The sequence below is a fragment of the Pantherophis guttatus genome, chromosome 16, assembly GCF_059756535.1.
Source record: "Pantherophis guttatus breed Tessera chromosome 16, ASM5975653v1, whole genome shotgun sequence".
In the NCBI taxonomy this organism is placed as follows: Eukaryota; Metazoa; Chordata; class Lepidosauria; order Squamata; family Colubridae; genus Pantherophis; species Pantherophis guttatus.
The window spans coordinates 6,798,378-6,816,458 of NC_142078.1; the positions used below are offsets into that span (position 1 = coordinate 6,798,378).

Sequence of the window (18,081 nt, forward strand, 5' to 3'; positions counted from 1 at the left end):
CTTTCTTTCCTCATTTTCCAGATCGCTTTCTACATCGATGACCTGAGCTTTTATATTGAATTCTCGAGTTTTTGCGGAGGGGAGGTGGGGGAAGAGAATAAACGGAGAAGGAGCTTTGGCACTGGCCGAGCCATGAAAGGGGATTTTGTCATATGTTTCATTCTATAGAGGCATTGAGCGGGAGTGGGTAGCGGGTGGGAGAGCAAAGCCAGCATTTCTGTCTCTTATGAAAGATTTCATTCTGGCCCGTGGCTTCCAGCCATCTGAATGGAATTGAACATCCTGCCACACCGGCCTTAAATCTGAACTTTCAGGCACCCAAATTCCCTTTTAAAACACTTAATAACTTCCCTCCTCGCTCTGTGTCAACTGAGAAGGGAAGTGTTTGAAAGCACGGAGAGACGGAGACGGCCTCCTTACAAATGGAACTGTTTGGAAATCAGATTTCTAGCCGGGATGACTCTATCATGTTAAGCCAAGTTTCAAGCCTCCTTTCAGCTTGAGGAATCAACTATGGTTTAGTCCAGGGGTCTGCAACCTTAAACACTCAAAGAGCCATTTGGACCCGTTTCCCACAGAAAAGAAAACACCGGGAGCCACAAAACCCTTCTCGTGCCTGAGTATTTCTCGAGCGGCCACAAAACTAGCATATGTAGTTGAATTAAACATTCTGTTTTCTTCTGAAACTTTTCTCTTCTTGGATTTATCCATGGTTGGCCTACCGGGGGTTGAAAAGCTCAATAAATTTGCGTGCCGGCGGGTGTCGCACATTGGTGGTTGTGACGCATATTTTGAGTGATAGGGAGCCGCAGCAGAGGGGTGAAAGAGCCACATGCGGCTCCAGAGCCACAGGTTGCTGATCTCTGGTTTAATCTATAAATTGTAAGGAAAATGTAAAGGTTCCCCTCGCACATACGTGCTAGTCGTTCCCGACTCTAGGGGCTCATCTCCGTTTCAAAGCCGAAGAGCCAGCACTGTCCGAAGACGTCTCCGTGGTCATGTGGCCGGCATGACTCAACGCCAAAGGTGCACAGAACACCCTTCCCTTCCCACCAAAGGTGGTCCCTATTTTTCTACTTGCATTTTTTTTTACGTGCTTTCGAACTGCTAGGTTGGCAGAAGCTGGGACAAGTCACGGGAGCTCATCCCGTTCCGCGGCGCTCGGGATTCGAACTGCTGAACTGCCGACCTTTCGATCGACAAGCTCAGCGTCTTAGCCGCTGAGCCACCACATTCCTATGAACTGTGCTCTGCTATAAATATAGCAGTCGTTCGATATTTGAGGGGCTGCCCCAAAGAAGAGGGAGTCAAGCTATTCTCCAAAGCACCTGAAGGCAGGACAAGAAGCGATGGGTGGAAACTAATCAAGGAGAGAAGCAACTTAGAACTAAGGAGAAATTTCCTCAATTATGAGAACAATTCATCACTTGCCTCCAGAGAATTGTGGGTGCTCCATCGCTGGAAGTTTTCAAGACGGGACTGGACAGCCATTTGTCTGAAATAGTTGAGGGACTCCTGCTTGGGGTTGGACTAGAAGACCTCCAAGGTCCCTTCCAACTCTGTTTTCTATTCTGTAAACCATTAATGTTGGGTCTACGTTAGAGTGTTTTCTCATTTCGTTTGCATTAAAGAAGACCTTAACCCCAGAGAAAATCTGAATTCTTCATCTTTTCTCTCTCTTTCTCTCTCTCTTATCTATCTATCTATCTATCTATCTATCTATCTATCTATCTATCTATCTATCTATCTATCAATCATCTATGTATTTATCTACCTACCTACCTAATCTATCTACCTATCTAATCTATCCATCCATCCATCCATCTATCTATCATCTATCTACTGTATCTACCTACCTACATATCTACCTACCTTATCTATCTATCTATCTATCTATCTATCTATCTATCTATCTATCTATCTATCTATCTCACCTACTCTCTTTCTCTCTAATTTCTTGTATCTGTCTTCTATCTAATCTCCCTCTCTCTGTATATCTATGTATCTATCTATGTATCTATCTATGTATCTATCTATCTATCTATCTAATTTTTTGCATGTCTTCTATTTTATATCTATCTATCTATCTATCTATCTATCTATCTATCTATCTATCTATCTATCTCACCTACTCTCTTTCTCTCTAATTTCTTGTATCTGTCTTCTATCTAATCTCCCTCTCTCTGTATATCTATCTATCTATCTATGTATCTATCTATGTATCTATCTATGTATCTATCTATGTATCTATCTATGTATCTATGTATCTATCTATCTATCTATCTATCTATCTATCTATCTATCTATCTATCTATTACTCTCTCTCTCTCACTTATCTATCGTCTAATTTCTTGTATCTGTCTTCTATCTAATGTCTGTCTGTCTGTCTATCTATGTATCTATCTATGTATCTATGTATCTATCTATCTATCTATCTATCTATCTATCTATCTATCTATCTATCTATCTATATCTCTCTCCTCTGTCTGTCTGTCTGTCTCTCTCTCTCTCTCTCTTTCATCTATCATCTGGCAATTCACATGTACCCACAATGTACCCACAAGTCCTCCTCAACAGAAATCAACCGATTCTGCTGCTTGGCAATTCGGTTAGTTGTAGCCCTGCCCTTCTCATTGGCATGGAGACGACTCCATTTCCCACCCCCTGTTCCTTCACCCCAGATTTAACCAATTGCAATAACGCTGCTTTCGAAGGAGCCTCCACAATGCCTCCGGCGTGATCTCTGGTTCTTTCTTTCCGAACAGCCTTGGAAGGTGCCAGTGCAAAGCTGGAGCCACGGGGATCAAATGCACCCAGTGCCCGGAAGGGTTCTCCAAGTTCAACGGAACCGCCTGCCAGCCATGCCAGTGCAACAATCATTCGTTGCAGTGCGATCCTTTGACAGGTAAAACAGGGATGCTCTGGGGTTGTTTTGTGAGGAGCGGCCCTTATGCAGGGGTGGGCTTTAAAGATTTTAGCAAGGGGTTCTCTGCCTGGTTGCTGGGTTAGCATGGCCATGGTGGCCGTGGCCTGGTGGGCCTCCTGCACCACAGTGGGGGAGGGGAACATTTTTGCCCTCCCCGGGCTCCGGAGGCTTTTCTCGAGCCTCTGGGAGAGTGAAAACGGCCTCCCCAGGCTCTGGAGGCCCTCTGGAGGCTGGAAATGGGCCCGTTTCCGGCCTTCCTGAATTTCTGGTAGGCCCATTTTTCACCCTCCTTGAGCCTCTGCGCATGTCCTGCACTTACCTGCATCCAAAACGGGCCACGTGGGACAGTGGTGCGTTTCAAAATTGTTTACTACCAGTTCTGTGGGTGTGGCTTGGTGGGCGTGACATGGCTTGGTGGGCGTGGCTTGGTGGGCATGGCAGGGGAAGGATACTGTAAAATCTCCATTCCCACCCCACTCCAGGGAAGGTTACTGCAAAATCCCCATTTCCTCCCGATCAGCTGGGACTCGGGAGGCAGAGAATAGATGGGGGCGGGGCCAGTCAGAATTTTTACTACCGGTTCTCTGAACGACTCAAAATTTCCACTACCGGCTCTCCAGAACTGGTCAGAACCTGCTGAAACCCACCTCTGGCGTGGGGACTCCTGGGTGGGGTGGGACGGGGTGGTCGGGGCCAGCTAGGAGTGGGATTTGGGAGTTCTCCGAACTGAACAGAATCTTAGCTGGATTCTCCCGAACCCCTGCGAACTCCCAGCAGCCTCACCCCTGCCCTCATGGGGAAGGGTTTTCCAGGAGGAATAATTTAACATGGCAAAATCTAGCTCAGATCATATAGGAGGAAAAAGATTAGTGCAGGACTATCCTTCTTTTGGTCATTGGAGATCCATCTCACCATTCTCTGATGGAACTTAAAGCAGATTAGATTGGCCAGGAGAACTGAGCAGAAGAGCTTAGCTTGAGGAACCTCAACCCAAACCATGATAAAAAAAACCCCATAATTTAACCAATGGGACGGTTTGCCTCCAGACGTTGCGTTTGAGGTTTTTTTTTAAGAAGAGTTTTGGACAACCATCAGTCTGAAATTATATAGGGTTTGAGCAAGAGGTTGGACTAGAACAGGGGTCTGCAACCTTAAATACTCAAAGAGCCCTTTGGACCCATTTCCCGCAGAAAAGAAAACACCGGGAGTCACAAAACCTGGGTGGGCGTGGCCAACTCGATGTCACTCACTTCCACCAGTCACATGACCCCCTCTAGCCACGCCTACCCATTATGGCAGAGAGCCAGTTGTTAAAAAACACCGGGAACCACAAAATCCTTTTGACATCTCTCTCTCCCCCTCCTTCCCTCCCTCCCCTCCGTCTCTCTCTGTATCTCTCTCTGTCTCTCTCTCTCTCCCCCTCTCTCTGTATCTCTCTACGTCTCTGTCTCTCTCTCCCCCTCTCTCTGTATCTCTCTATGTCTCTCTCTCTCTCCCCCTCTCTCTGTATCTCTCTCTCTCTCTCTCTCCCTCTCTCTGTATCTCTCTATGTCTCTCTCTCTCTCCCCCTCTCTCTGTATCTCTCTACATCTCTGTCTCTCTCTCCCCCTCTCTCTGTATCTCTCTACGTCTCTGTCTCTCTCTCCCCCTCTCTCTGTATCTCTCTATGTCTCTCTCTCTCCCCCTCTCTCTATATCTCTCTACGTCTCTCTCTCTCCCCCTCTCTCTGTATCTCTCTCTCTCTCTCTCCCCCTCTCTCTGTTTCTCTCTATGTCTCTATCTCTCTCCCCCTCTCTCTGTATCTCTCTACGTCTCTGTCTCTCTCTCCCCCTCTCTCTGTTTCTCTCTACGTCTCTGTCTCTCTCTCCCCCTCTCTCTGTATCTCTCTACGTCTCTGCCTCTCTCCCCCCTCTCTCTGTATCTCTCTATGTCTCTCTCTCTCCCCCCCTCTCTCTATATCTCTCTACGTCTCTCTCTCTCTCCCCTTCTCTCTGTATCTCTCTATGTCTCTCTCTCTCTCCCCCTCTCTCTTTATCTCTCTACGTCTCTCTCTCTCTCTCCCTCTCTCTGTATCTCCCTGACTCTGCCCTGGCCGCTTCTCCATCCCCCACCACCGCCCTTACCTTTTCAGGCCAGGTGAGGAGAGATTGGGAGGGGAGGGCGACGAGCGGAGCCAGTCAGTGGTGGGATCACCTGACAGGGAGCCACAGCAGAGGGCCCAAAGAGCCGCATGTGGCTCCGGAGCCGCAGGTTGCCGACCCCTGGATTAGAAGACTTCCAAGGTCCCTTCCAACTCTGTTGTTCTGAAATAATAGTTGAGAGATGATTTGAGAGATGCTCGAGAGAGTCAACTCGAGCGTCTTCCCACGAAACGTCGCTTCCCCTCCAAACCGCTGAATCATTTCTGTTGTGTTTGTTTGTTTGTTTGTTTTGCACGTAGGCGCTTGCCTTAATTGTCATGGAAACACCGAAGGCACCTACTGTGAGAATTGCAAAGGACAATTTTACCGCAACCGCTCCGAGCTTCACGAGTGTCTCCGTTGCCCTTGCTCCACGGAATTTTCCAGCGGCAGCTGTCAGATAAGTAAGGTGGTTTTCTTAAAAGGTTGAAGAGCAACGGGGTTGAAGAGATCTCCCATCTGTGGATGGGGAAGCTGTGGGAGCTATGCTGGCCATGATGGGCTTTGGGGGCTGATCTAGTTTGAGCTTATAGAAATGAAGAAGTCACGCGGACTCTCTGGTTGTCGTGGAAGCCAGGATGGAGAAGTGGCAGGTATACATTTTGTAGACAGAGTTACTGTGGACAGAATAGTCCAGGTAGTCTCAACAACGCCGCAATAGGCATTTGTGTTGTGCTTGCTGGATCTTCATCTCCCTCTGCTGGTCACTTGCTCTGGTTGCATTGACCAATAGGGTGGTTGACCCTTGATGGAGAAACATCTCCCTCTTCTGGCTGGCCAGCTCAGCGATGTGAGAACGGATCACCCATATAACTGGGTTGCTGAAACCCGGCAGGATCACCGGAGTTTCTGTCCAGAGATCTTCTTAAGACCCATCTCTTGTCAGTTATCTCATCAAGTTCATGTACAGATCTGATCTTAGAGATTTTGGTTGATTCCTTCTTCTCTTTTTTCTGTCCTCCTCCTGCTCCTCCCGCTCCTCCATTATTCTTCCTTTTTTCTTCTTCTTTCTTTTTCCATTCTTCCTTTTTTCCTCCATTCCTCCTCCTCCATTCTTCCTTCTCCCTTCTCCTTTCTTCTTTCATTCTTCCTCCTCCTTTCTTCCTCCTCCTTTCTTCCTCCATTCCTCCTTCTTCCTTCTCCTTCTTTCTTCTTCCATTCTTCCTCCTCCTTTCTTCCATTTTTCCTCCATTCCTCCTCCTCCATTCTTCCTTCTCCTTCTTTCTTCCTCCATTCCTCTGCCTCCTTTCTTCCTCCATGCTTTCTTCTTCCATACTTCCTCCTCCTTTCTTCCTCCATTCTTCCTTTTTTCTCCTTCTTCCATTCTTCCTCCTCCTTTCTTCCTCCTTTCTTCCTCCTTTCTTCCTTTTTTCTCCATCTTTCTTCTTCCATTCTTCCTCCTCCTTTCTTCCTCCTTTCTTCATCCATTCCTCCTCCTCCATTCTTCCTTCTGTCTTTTCCTTCTTTCTCTTTCCATTCTTCCTCCTCCATTCTTCTTTCCTTCCTCCCTTCCTCCCTTCCTTCTTTCTTCTCTTTCCTTCTTCTTCCATACTTCCTCCTCCTTTCTTCCTCCTTTCTTCCTTTTTTCCTCCATTCCTCCTCCTCCTCATGGCGTCTTCACAACCGTTAACACTAGAATGTACATATCCCGCTTGACCGACTGCTGGCAACGCGGAGAGCACTCCTGTAGCAAATAGGAGCTGTTGAGCTAACTAACATCCCTCTTACCCCAATCAGAGCCTGGTCAGCAAACCGCAAGCTGTGATGAGTGCCGTCTTGGCTACATCGGCCCTCTCTGCAACGAATGCGACAAGGGCTACTACAGCTCGGACAGCATCTGCCTGAAATGCCAATGCAACGGGAACGTGGATCCGGCCCTTTCCCCGACAGTCTGCAAGGCAGATACGGGCGAATGTATCGGTTGCCTCTACCACACAGCCGGGGTTCATTGCGAGAAGTGCCAAGAAGGATACGCCAAACGTTTGGAAGGAGCAAACTGCACCAAGGAAGGTAAGAGTTTCCTCCCGTTGGGTTCGTGCATTCTAAGCAGCGTGCGTAAATTACTACAGGTAGTCCTCGACTTGCAGCTAAGCGTTCGAAGTTACAACAACCCAGATAAAAATGACTTAACGACCAGTCCTTAGGACCGTCCCAGTGTCCCCACAGTCACAGGACCAAAATTCAGGTGCCTGGATTTACTTAACAACTGTGGCAAGACAGGTCGTAAAATTGAACGTGGCTCGCTTAACCACCCGCTCGTTCGCCGATGGAAATTCCGGTTCGCAATTGTAGTCGTAGGTCGAGAACTGCCTGTATTGAGTCGGATGGGTTTGTTAAATGAGCTACGAGGCTCTGATTCTAAACGATAGTGGGTTGGATAACCACCGTACAGGTAGTCCTCGGCTTGCAACAATTCATTTAGTGACCGTTCAAAGTTAGAACGGCAATGAGCAAAGGGACTTAGGACTGTTCCTCGCAGTTAGGACCTTTGCAGTATCCCCATGATGACGTGATGCTTGGCAACCGGTTCGTACTTATGACGGTTACGGTGTCCCAAAGTCACTTCATCCCCTTTTGCAGCCTTCTGACAAGCAAAGTCAGCAGGGAAGCCAGATTCACTTAACAAACAGGTTACTAACGTATATGTATATATGTGTATGTGTATGTAAATATATGTATATATTTATATATGTATATATGTATATATGTATATATGTATATATAAGTATATATGTATGTAGGTCTTTGGTTATTCGGGTTTTCTCCCGCGTAAAATTGGAGGTGTCTTGGCAGCGTTTCGACGAAGTCTCATTCGTCATCTTCAGGCTGGTGAACATTGCTCCTAGAAGCACGAAGCCGAAAACACCAGCCTGAAGATGACGAATGAGACTTCGTCGAAACGCTGCCAAGACACCTCCAATTTTACGCGGGAGAAAACCCCAATAACCAAAGACCTACATACAAACACCCACGAAAACCTCAGAAAACGTATATATGTATATATGTATATATGTATGTAGGTCTTTGGTTATTCGGGTTTTCTCCCGCGTAAAATTGGAGGTGTCTTGGCAGCATTTCGACGAAGTCTCATTCGTCATCTTCAGGCTGGTGAACATTGCTCCTAGAAGCACGAAGCCAAAAACACCAGCCTGAAGATGACGAATGAGACTTCGTCGAAACGTTGCCAAGACACCTCCAATTTTACGCGGGAGAAAACCCCAATAACCAAAGACCTACATACAAACACCCACGAAAACCTCAGAAAACGTATATATGTATATATGTATATATGTATGTAGGTCTTTGGTTATTCGGGTTTTCTCCCGCATAAAATTGGAGGTGTCTTGGCAGCGTTTCGACGAAGTCTCATTCGTCATCTTCAGGCTGGTGAACATTGCTCCTAGAAGCACGAAGCCAAAAACACCAGCCTGAAGATGACGAATGAGACTTCGTCGAAACGTTGCCAAGACACCTCCAATTTTACGCGGGAGAAAACCCCAATAACCAAAGACCTACATACAAACACCTGCGAAAACCTCAGAAAACGTATATATGTATATATGTATATATGTATATATGTATATATGTATATATGTATATATGTATATATGTATAAATGTATAAAAAACAGTGGGAGTCAAGCCTCCATCATTCAGCATGACGACAGCAAAAACAACACAGCTGATTACAAGTGGGAGACGGCTGGAAGGGCCTATGCGCAAGGGCTAAATTGATTAATGGCATATAAAGGCAGAGATCTCTATAATGGTAGTTTAATACTCTGACGATGTCAGCAGATGGCTGACGAAAGCTTAGTCAAATAAAATTTTAATTCTTTTAAAATTTTAAAATCTTAAGTTCCGGAGTTCGCAGTATGTCTGCCTCTTTTTTTACTAATATACCTGGAACTCGTATTTTTAGAATAATTTGTAATGTATATATGAAGTGTTTTTCAATCGAGGCACCTGCTCTACCCCAACATGTGGGAGGGGGCATTCTGCTCCCTTTCGCCTTTCAGCTCCAATCCAGGAGCCCTCAAGCAGTCGCATTCACGACTAACCATTTTATACCAAATTTATATTTTGCTGATAAAGAAATAAAGGGAGACTAGTATAGATCTATTTCAAGCTATTTAGCTCTCATCAGCTAGCCATACCCTTACTCGGATTCGAACTTGGGCTTCCTGCATGTTAGGCAGTTGAATTAACCTTCTGAGCCACAAGTTCTCCTCCCTTCATCAGCTTGAGCCAGGGGAGAGATTAAGTGTTTTTCTATCGAGACACCTGGTCTACCCCAACATGTGGGAGGGGGCATTCTGCTTCCCTCTCGCCGTTCAGCTCCAATCCAGGAGCCCTCAAGCATTTCATGCGTCGAGCTTGAATCACAGTTGGCCAATAAAGAATTCTATTCTATTCTATTCTATTCTATTCTATTCTATTCTATTCTATTCTATTCTATTCTATTCTATTCCATTCTATTCTATCTTATTCTATTCTATTCTATTCTAATCTAATCTTATTCATTCTATTCTTTTCTTCAATTCTTATTCATTCTATTCTACTCTACTCTATTCTTTCTTATTTATTCTATTCTATTCTTCTATTCTTTCTTATTTATTCTATTCTATTCTTCTATTCTTATTCATTATTTCATTCTATTCATTATTTCATATTCTATTCTATTCTATTCTACTCTATTCTATTCTATCTTATTCATTCTATTCTATTCTTCTATTCTTATTCTATTCTATTCTATTCTATTCTATCTTATTCATTCTATTCTTTTCTTCAATTCTTATTCATTCTATTCTACTCTACTCTATTCTTTCTTATTTATTCTATTCTATTCTTCTATTCTTTCTTATTTATTCTATTCTATTCTTCTATTCTTATTCATTATCTCATTCTACTCATTATTTCATATTCTATTCTATTCTATTCTACTCTATCTTATTCATTCTATTCTATTCTTCTATTCTTATTCATTCTATTCTATTCTACTCTTTCTTATTTATTCTATTCTTCTATTCTTATTCATTCTATTCTATTCATTATTTCATTCTCTACTCTACTCTACTCTACTCTACTCCTATTCTTATTCCTATTCCTATTCTCAAAACAGTTAATTTAGCCATCTCTGCCAGCTCCATCAACTAGGTGACTAACTTATCCACTGCAGTGATTCACTTTGCCACTGTGGCGAGAAAGGTCATAAAATGGAGCAAAACCCACTGAACAAATGTCTTGCTTAATGACAGAAATGTTGGCCTCCATGGCGTATGCTGAGGGTTACCTGTGTTTTACTTTTAATGTGATTTGTGACTCCCATCCCGAATAGAATTTGAACTGCCATTCTCCTCCATTTAAGGTCTGGTTACTTGCATCACCTAATAACTCTTCCCTTTGTCCTTTTTTCTTTTTTTTAAATGTAGAATCTACTCCGGTCCCTACAGCTCCAAACTTCAACGCGTCAACCGTCTCGCCTACCGTGGTCTTCAACACCACGTCGGTGCAGCGGACGGTGCAGCCGACTTTCCCAAGTCCGTCTTCCGAGAATGGCACGTCGACGTTGGCCGACGTCTCCTGGGCCCAGTTCAACATCATCATCCTAACCGTCATCATCATCCTGGTTGTTTTGCTGATGGGTTTTGTAGGCGCCGTCTACATGTACCGCGAATATCAGAACCGGAAGCTGAACGCTCCGTTTTGGACCATCGAACTGAAGGAGGACAACATCAGCTTCAGCAGCTACCACGACAGCATCCCCAACGCAGACATCTCCGGCTTGTTAGAAGACGACGCCAACGAAGTGGCGCCCAACGGACAGTTGACGTTGGCCACGCCGATGCATAACTACAAAGCGTGACGAATCCAGGCAGGAACGGATTGCAAATTTCTTCCTTTTTTTAAAAAGAAAAAAGAAAAAATCCTTGGAACGAATCAGCGCCAGGGCGCTTTGGGTGAAGATTGCATGGTTCCTGTGTTTCAAGCCAGAAGGAAGTAGATATTTTCTTTTTCTCGGGTTGGCCAAGCTTCTTGTCCGTTGTCCAACAAGACGAGAGTCGGACAAATGACAGAGGCGAGTCAAATGAAAGTTACGGATTGGATTCAGCTTTGCCTTTTTGATGCCACGGTGGGTATTCGCCTGTATTTTTTTAAAAAAAGAAGCAGCTGCTTGAATATATATATATTTTTGTATGGAACCCTCGGAGAAGTCACTCAGAAATCATCTCACGGCCACTCAGAAGACGCAGGCGGACACTGGAAACTGAACTTTTAAAGCGCTTGTTGGAAAAGTGACTAGTGACAGAAGTGATGGAAAAGAAGAATCAAATCTCGGTCCGAGTTTTGCTATTTAAAAAACAACAACAAATCAACGATGGACGGATCCAGACGGAATAACGGTGACCAAAGTTTTGCGTAACTCCCTTCGTTCTCCTCTCTTTTATTTTTTGAGAAAAAGGGACTTAGGCGTCCTCTTCCCATCCTTTTGTGAATAGTTTCCTTCCAAGCTAGTAACGTTATTTAAAAGTTAAACGTGGCTTTTTAGCGCCTCTATTTTGCTTCGACTTGGATTCCTTTCCCAGAGAGGAAGCGTGAAAGAATGCTCCAACGCTGGAAGTTTTGAAGAAGATGCTGGATAACCATTTGTCTGAAGTGGTGGACGGTTTCCTACCTAAGCAGGGGGTTGGACTAGAAGACCTCCAAGGTCCCTTCCAACTCTGTTATTCTATATTCTATAAAGAGGAGGCCAAGAATTTTTACGGAACCGTATTCGGAGCAGAAAATGGTGTGTATACAGAAGGGGAACAGAGATTCCTTCGGCTGCGTTTGTAACTATTTGTACAAAAAAGAAATCAGGTGTCGAATTTTAACTGTTTTAAGATTTTTTTTATCTGTACAGGGGTTCATGGCGTCGTTTTAAAAAAAAAAAACGAGGCCAAATGAAACCAGACCTAAGCTAAGATTTGTGGGTGGGAGAAAGTAAGTATTGTATTAAAGTGTTGTAAATTTAGAGGGCGAATATCTGGAGCTGGGACTCCAGACGAAACGGGGGCGATGCGAATCTCTCGTCTTCGAACAATACAAGTTGTTTGCATCTTCAAGGTTAAGTTTTCTCTGCTTGTTATTTCATGGATTTTTTTTATATCCTAACAAAGACTTTTGTGATTTTGGGGGGAGGCAAGGATTTAGGATAGTGAGATGGAGTGGAGTCATAGAATTGTCCCCCTGAATGCAAAGTCAGTCTCTAAGGATATGGATGGAGAAATTCAGATTTCTCCGGTGCGAATTTTAGAATCTGCACTGAATTTGGAACCCCTTCCTTTTGCCAACTCTCTGTCTTATTTGTAAGTAGGGACGTCTGCGTTGCATGAAAACCCACTCATCAAAACAGACACCTTAATCGGTGGTGGGTTTCAATTTTTTTTACTACCGGTTCTGTGGGTGTGGCTTGGTGGGCGTGGCATGGCTTGGTGGGCGTGGCAGGAGAAGGATACTGTAAAATCTCCATTCCCTTCCTCACTCCAGGGGGAGGTTACTGCAAAATCCCCATTTCCTCCCGATCAGCTGCGACTTGGGAGGCAGAGAATAGATGGGGGTGGGGCCAGTCAGAATTTTTACTACCGGTTCTCCGAACGGCTCAAAATTTCCGCTACCGGTTCTCCAGAACTGGTCAGAACCTGCTGAAACCCACCTCTGGCGTGGGGACATCCGCCAGTATTTCATCTCCTTTATTGAGAGGTTTTTTTCTTTCTTCTTGGAGCTGAGAGTCCTGTATGAATTCACGCATCGGAGTTGGGTAACCCTATTTGCTCCGTGCACATACATCTTATTAACTTAACGGTTATGCTTCAGGGTGGTGTAGAAAATGCAGAACCTGGTTACCTCCGGGGCTTGGAAGAAGAAAATTGCGTGAAATTACTCCCAGCAGAGTGTCGCACTTGTTCGACAAAGGAAAAAACAACTTTCATCAGCAGGGTTGGTATCGAAGAAATGACACTGTAGGCTGACGAAGCGGAATTTGATATTCGGAAAGTGGTATTAGCAGGAAAAGTTGATTGGATTTCAGTTGACGGAGCAAGAAGCGAAACAAAAATAGACTTGGACCGAGATAAAACCGGACTTTTGGGCATTCGTTGCTTCTGTAGAAGAGCAAAGAAACATGTTCTTAGCACTTTGAGGCTCACAAAGTTTTCGAGATAAATGATCTCTGAAAAAGGATGAATGGGACGATTTATGCTAAGGATTATTTTTGTCCTGCATTTACAGCATCTGCTAAACTGAATTCGGATTTTAGAGCATTTTATTGCTTTCAAAGAGGCTCTGGTTGGTCAAATGTTGTGCATGATGCCATAGAGGTACCGTGTCAGCACTTCAAGCTGCATTTACTCTAGTGCTGACATAAGAAGGAGAAGTGGAGGCGTCTGGAAAGGAACATTTGACTTTTCACCTCCTTATTTTCCCTGGAGATAATATCTCCTAGGAGATGGGATGTGAGGGGGGAAATTCCTTTGAGCTGGAGCAGTAGATTAGGGGTAGAGTGACTTGGAAGTTGGCCAATGAATGCAGAGGAGTAGGGTACGGAAAGGGAGGGTTTTGGGTCTGGAAGTCAGTGTTGGCTACGATGGAGTCAGAGTGAATGTCGTGCTTAATAAATGGGAGTTTTTCATCAAAGACTTTGTTTGAAATGCAATTTATTTGAGACGACCTCAAAACCTGACATACCGTATTTGTGGGGTTCTTTCTGAGCTTGGTGGTTTTGGTGCAGACGTTTCATTACCCAACTGGCTAATGTCATTAGTGTTAGAAGGGAGTGGAGTTATGATGTATATAAACAGAGAGCAAACCCATTCCCTTCTACCACTGATGATGTTACCCGAGTTGGGTAATAAGACGTCTTGCAAGAAAACCACCAAGCTCAGAGAGCACCAAGGACCCCACAAATATGGTACCCTTATGGTGTCACGGACAACATTTGACCAATCATAGCCCCTCGTTTCAACCCTGAGCTACGGATATCCTCCTTTATTGGCGTACCCTATTTGCTTTCCATTTTTAAAAATTGCACTTTTTTTTTTTTGCCCTGGGCGGCTTTGCTAAAAGTCCACCACCTTCTTTGAATCTTTCCAGAACTTTGAAGACTCTTCCAATTATTTTGGCTTATGGGTTTTGGGTGGTAAATATTGCATCGGCAATCCTTACGTTTCGCTAAAACAGGGTGAGACAGGGTTTCCCACTCCCCCACCCCACCAGAAAGTGGATGTTGAGTGCTGTTATATAGAAAGATTTTGAAGAAGAGGTCTCCATCAAACCAGGGGTGAAATGCTACCGGTTCAGATTGGTTCGAGCAAACCGGTAGTAACAAAATACTACCAGTTCAGATGAATTGGTATTTCCGTTGATCAGCTGTGCCGCACGATTTCTATGCTTTCTAGCGAATCTAAATCGTGTGGCGCAGCTGTTTCCCACCCCCTCGCTGTTCTACTTACCTTAGAAAAGGCTTCTTAAGCCTTTTTTTCCAGTGCTGCGCGGTAGCGCCTGCGGTGGGCATGCATTAGTTTGGCATGCATGTGTGAAGCGCGCATTTGGCATGCACCACACATGCGCAGCGAATCGGTAGCCGACCTCGGAGGATTTCACCACTGCTTCAAACAGTCCTGCTATCAGTTGCAATTTTGGTAAGAACACATTTGCTGGATATGATGTTTTATGCGAAGCCCACTTGTGCTCTCTGACCTTGGTGGTTTTCTTTGCAGACATTTCATTACCCAACTAGGGAACATCATAATAATATTAACTTTATTGTCATTGTATGTGTATACAGAGTATACCCATACAACGAAATTCACTTAACACCCAAAGACCAGGTCCAACACACATAACAATCCCCACCCACCACAATTCCCCACCCCTAAATCACCCAAACATCCACACAACAGACCAAGTAATGCTGTCCAACAGCTCACTGACGGTGGCCCTTTAGTTCATTGTTGAGTGCAATTATAGCTCTGGGATAAAAACTATTCAGAAGACGTGTGGTCCGAGTTTTAATTGTTCTGTATCTTCTGCCAGAAGGCAACACAGTCCAAAAAGATTGTAAGCAGGATGGGAAGAGTCTCTGAGAACGTTATGCAATTTCGTCAAACAGCGAGATTCGAAGATGTCGTCCAGGGCTGGTCGCTGGAGTCCGATGATATTCCGGGCAGTTTTAATGATTCACTGTAGAGCTTTTTTATCCGCTGCAGAGCTGCTCCCATACCATGCAAGAATGCCCTATGTCAGGACAGTCTCAATGGTGCTGCGATAGTAAGACAGAAGTAGATGCTGAGATAGATTTATCTTCCTGAGCATTCTCAGAAAGTACAGCCTCATCAGTGAGTGCTGATGTTTTCTTTAGCCCCGAGAACGGCAAAATTCAAAACTCTTCAAAAGAACTTTTGAAAAAAATGACAAGCTTGCAAGGGCATTTTTTTTTTGAAAATATTGTAATGGCGCGTCGAGCTTATAAGTCGAATACCCCAAGTAATATTGAGTTCCCATGGGATCGAATGGTCCACGAGCAGGCGATGTCTCCACAGTGCAAAAAAACCCCACCGATCACGGGTCCTTAAAAAAGTCTGTGAAAAATTAAATCACTCAGGTGTGCAGCGAAGATAATCTGTGCCAGAAGGGTGCCACTAGATACACCTTTCAAGGAAATGTACACGAATTAAAAAAAACAGGCGAATTTTGATTTAAGCCACATAAACGAGAACTGTGAGCCACTTCAATCCCTGAGCTGATGGGTGGAAGAAAAATAATGTCCCTGCACCGTTGATCTTTACACAAAACAGTGTTCAAAATGTTTTACGATTTTAAGGAAATGGGCCAGTTAATGTGTGAAATAATCCGTTCCATGACCACCTGGGAAAAATGGTTTCCAAACATAAATAGAGATGCTTTGTGTGTATTTGTGTATTTTTTTCCCCCCTCCAAAAAATCTTAAATTTAATGACCTTCCCCTAGCTAGAAATAATTGCATGAAGTTTAACTGTAGAGAGATGGCATGAAACTGTATAATGAAATAGGTACCACGATAGACCAGGCCAAAAAAATAATATATTTAAATTTATGAAACGAATATGATCATTTTAGCATGGTTTTGCCAAGCCCGTTTGACACTTTTAAGGATATGCGAAATAAGAGTATACGTCCCACAGACATAATCCATTTAAAAGAAGCTTGAAATGCGTTATCTGTTAATGCAACCCTCTAAACTTCTGATAATCTCGCAACGTTTATGCCTCTGATCCTTTGCATTAAGATTTCGACTTGCAGAGCTTGTATGCGTTTTAACGTGACATGTCAACTATATTTTGGGGTGGGTGGGCTTTTTAATCCTAAACATTTGTTCGGCTTATGAAATGCATTTGTTTAAGGAAAAAAAAGTCTTTCTGTGTGTGGAAGAGTGTGTACAGTACGTGTGCGAGGGATGAGAGTATGGATCTGAATTTACCTGGAATTTATACTGAAGAATGTTATTTAAACAACAAATAAAATGTAGATAATTTGTATCTAACTCAGTTGGGCTCTTTATTAAGTTTATTTTATGGCGTGCAACTTCGTCTTCGCATCTCATTTCTAGAGGAATCTGCAAACCACGTGCAGAGAAAGAAAGTAGTTAGTCCTCAATTTATGACCAACACTGAGGGCGGAATTTATGTTGCTAAGTGAGAAATTGGTTAAGTGAGTTTCGCCCCATTTTACGACTTTGTCATATTTGCTAAGCGAATCGCTGCAGTTGTTAAATCAGTAACACGGTTGTTAAGCGAATCTGACTTCCCCGTGGGCTTTGCTTGTCAGAAGTTTGCAAAAGAGGATCAATCACACGACCCCCCTGGGACACTACAACCTTCATATATATGAGCCCGTTGCCAAGCATCTGAATTTTGATCCCAGGATCAAAACTCCTGACTAGAGATCCAAGAAGCAGTCACATGAAAACAGGGGGGAAAAAAAACACACAGACTCCAAGTCCCATCAGAAACTTTGTCTTTTTATGTACACTGAGAGCATAGGCACCAAAGACAAATTCCTTGTGTGTCCAATCATATTTGGCCAATAAAAGAATTCTATTCTATTCTATTCTATTCTATTCTATTCTATTCTATTCTATTCTATTCTATTCTATTTCTATTTCTATTCTATTTTATCCTATTCCATTCTTTCTATTCTATTCTATTTTATTCTATTCTATCCTATTCTATTCTATATTCCATTCCATTCCATTCCATATTTTCTATTCTGTTCTATTTCTATTCTATTCTATTCTGTTCTGTCCTATCCTATCCTATATTCCATTCCATTCTTTCTATTCTATTCTATCCTATCCTATTCCATTCCATTCCATTCCACATATTCTATTCTATTCTATTCTATTCTAATTTATTTCTATTTCTATACTATTCTATCCTATTCCATTCTTTCTATTCTATTCTATTTTATTCTATTCTATCCTATTCTATTCTATATTCCATTCTATTCCATTCCATATTTTCTATTCTGTTCTATTTCTATTCTATTTCTATTCTATTTCTATTCTATTTCTATTCTATTTCTATTCTGTTCTGTTCTGTTCTGTTCTGTCCTGTCCTGTCCTGTCCTGTCCTGTCCTATCCTATCCTATCCTATATTCCATTCCATTCCATTCTTAAAAGATATGTGGACTCCAAGTCCCATCAGGATAGGCAGCAGAAATAGAGAATGGCAGTTGTGGTCCAGCTCCTTGGACTTGATTGGCTTGGCCTCCCCGCCCCCTCCCCCAAGTTTTGGAGAGCTGTCCCCATCCAACCTAACTTTAATTTGCATCTCCATCAACCAAATTCCTAAAGCATCTTAATTAGTCATGGGAGCTTCATCCCTGGAAGCTTTCAAAGAAGAGACTGGACTGCCATCTGTCAGAAATGCTGTAGGGTTTCCTGCTTGGGCAGGGGGT

General features: G+C 43.5%; 1 protein-coding gene and 1 long non-coding RNA gene across 2 annotated transcripts in view; one reads left to right on the plus strand and one right to left on the minus strand.

Annotated features, from left to right (window-relative positions):
* LOC132712644 (uncharacterized) overlaps positions 1–5,394 on the minus strand; it is a 30,070-nt gene extending 24,676 nt beyond the window's left edge. Inside the window, exon 1 of the long non-coding RNA XR_009623304.2 lies at positions 5,050–5,394. This is a non-coding gene — a long non-coding RNA (uncharacterized LOC132712644). The remainder of the gene's footprint in view (positions 1–5,049) is intronic.
* Positions 1–16,665, plus strand: part of MEGF9 (multiple EGF like domains 9) — a 62,771-nt gene extending 46,106 nt beyond the window's left edge. Inside the window, exons 3-6 of the mRNA XM_060694868.2 lie at positions 2,766–2,905; positions 5,367–5,510; positions 6,844–7,116; positions 10,538–16,665. Of these exons, the coding sequence (XP_060550851.2) occupies positions 2,766–2,905; positions 5,367–5,510; positions 6,844–7,116; positions 10,538–10,971 (991 nt within the window). The 3' untranslated portion in view covers positions 10,972–16,665. The remainder of the gene's footprint in view (positions 1–2,765; positions 2,906–5,366; positions 5,511–6,843; positions 7,117–10,537) is intronic.
* Positions 16,666–18,081: the final 1,416 nt, after the last annotated feature.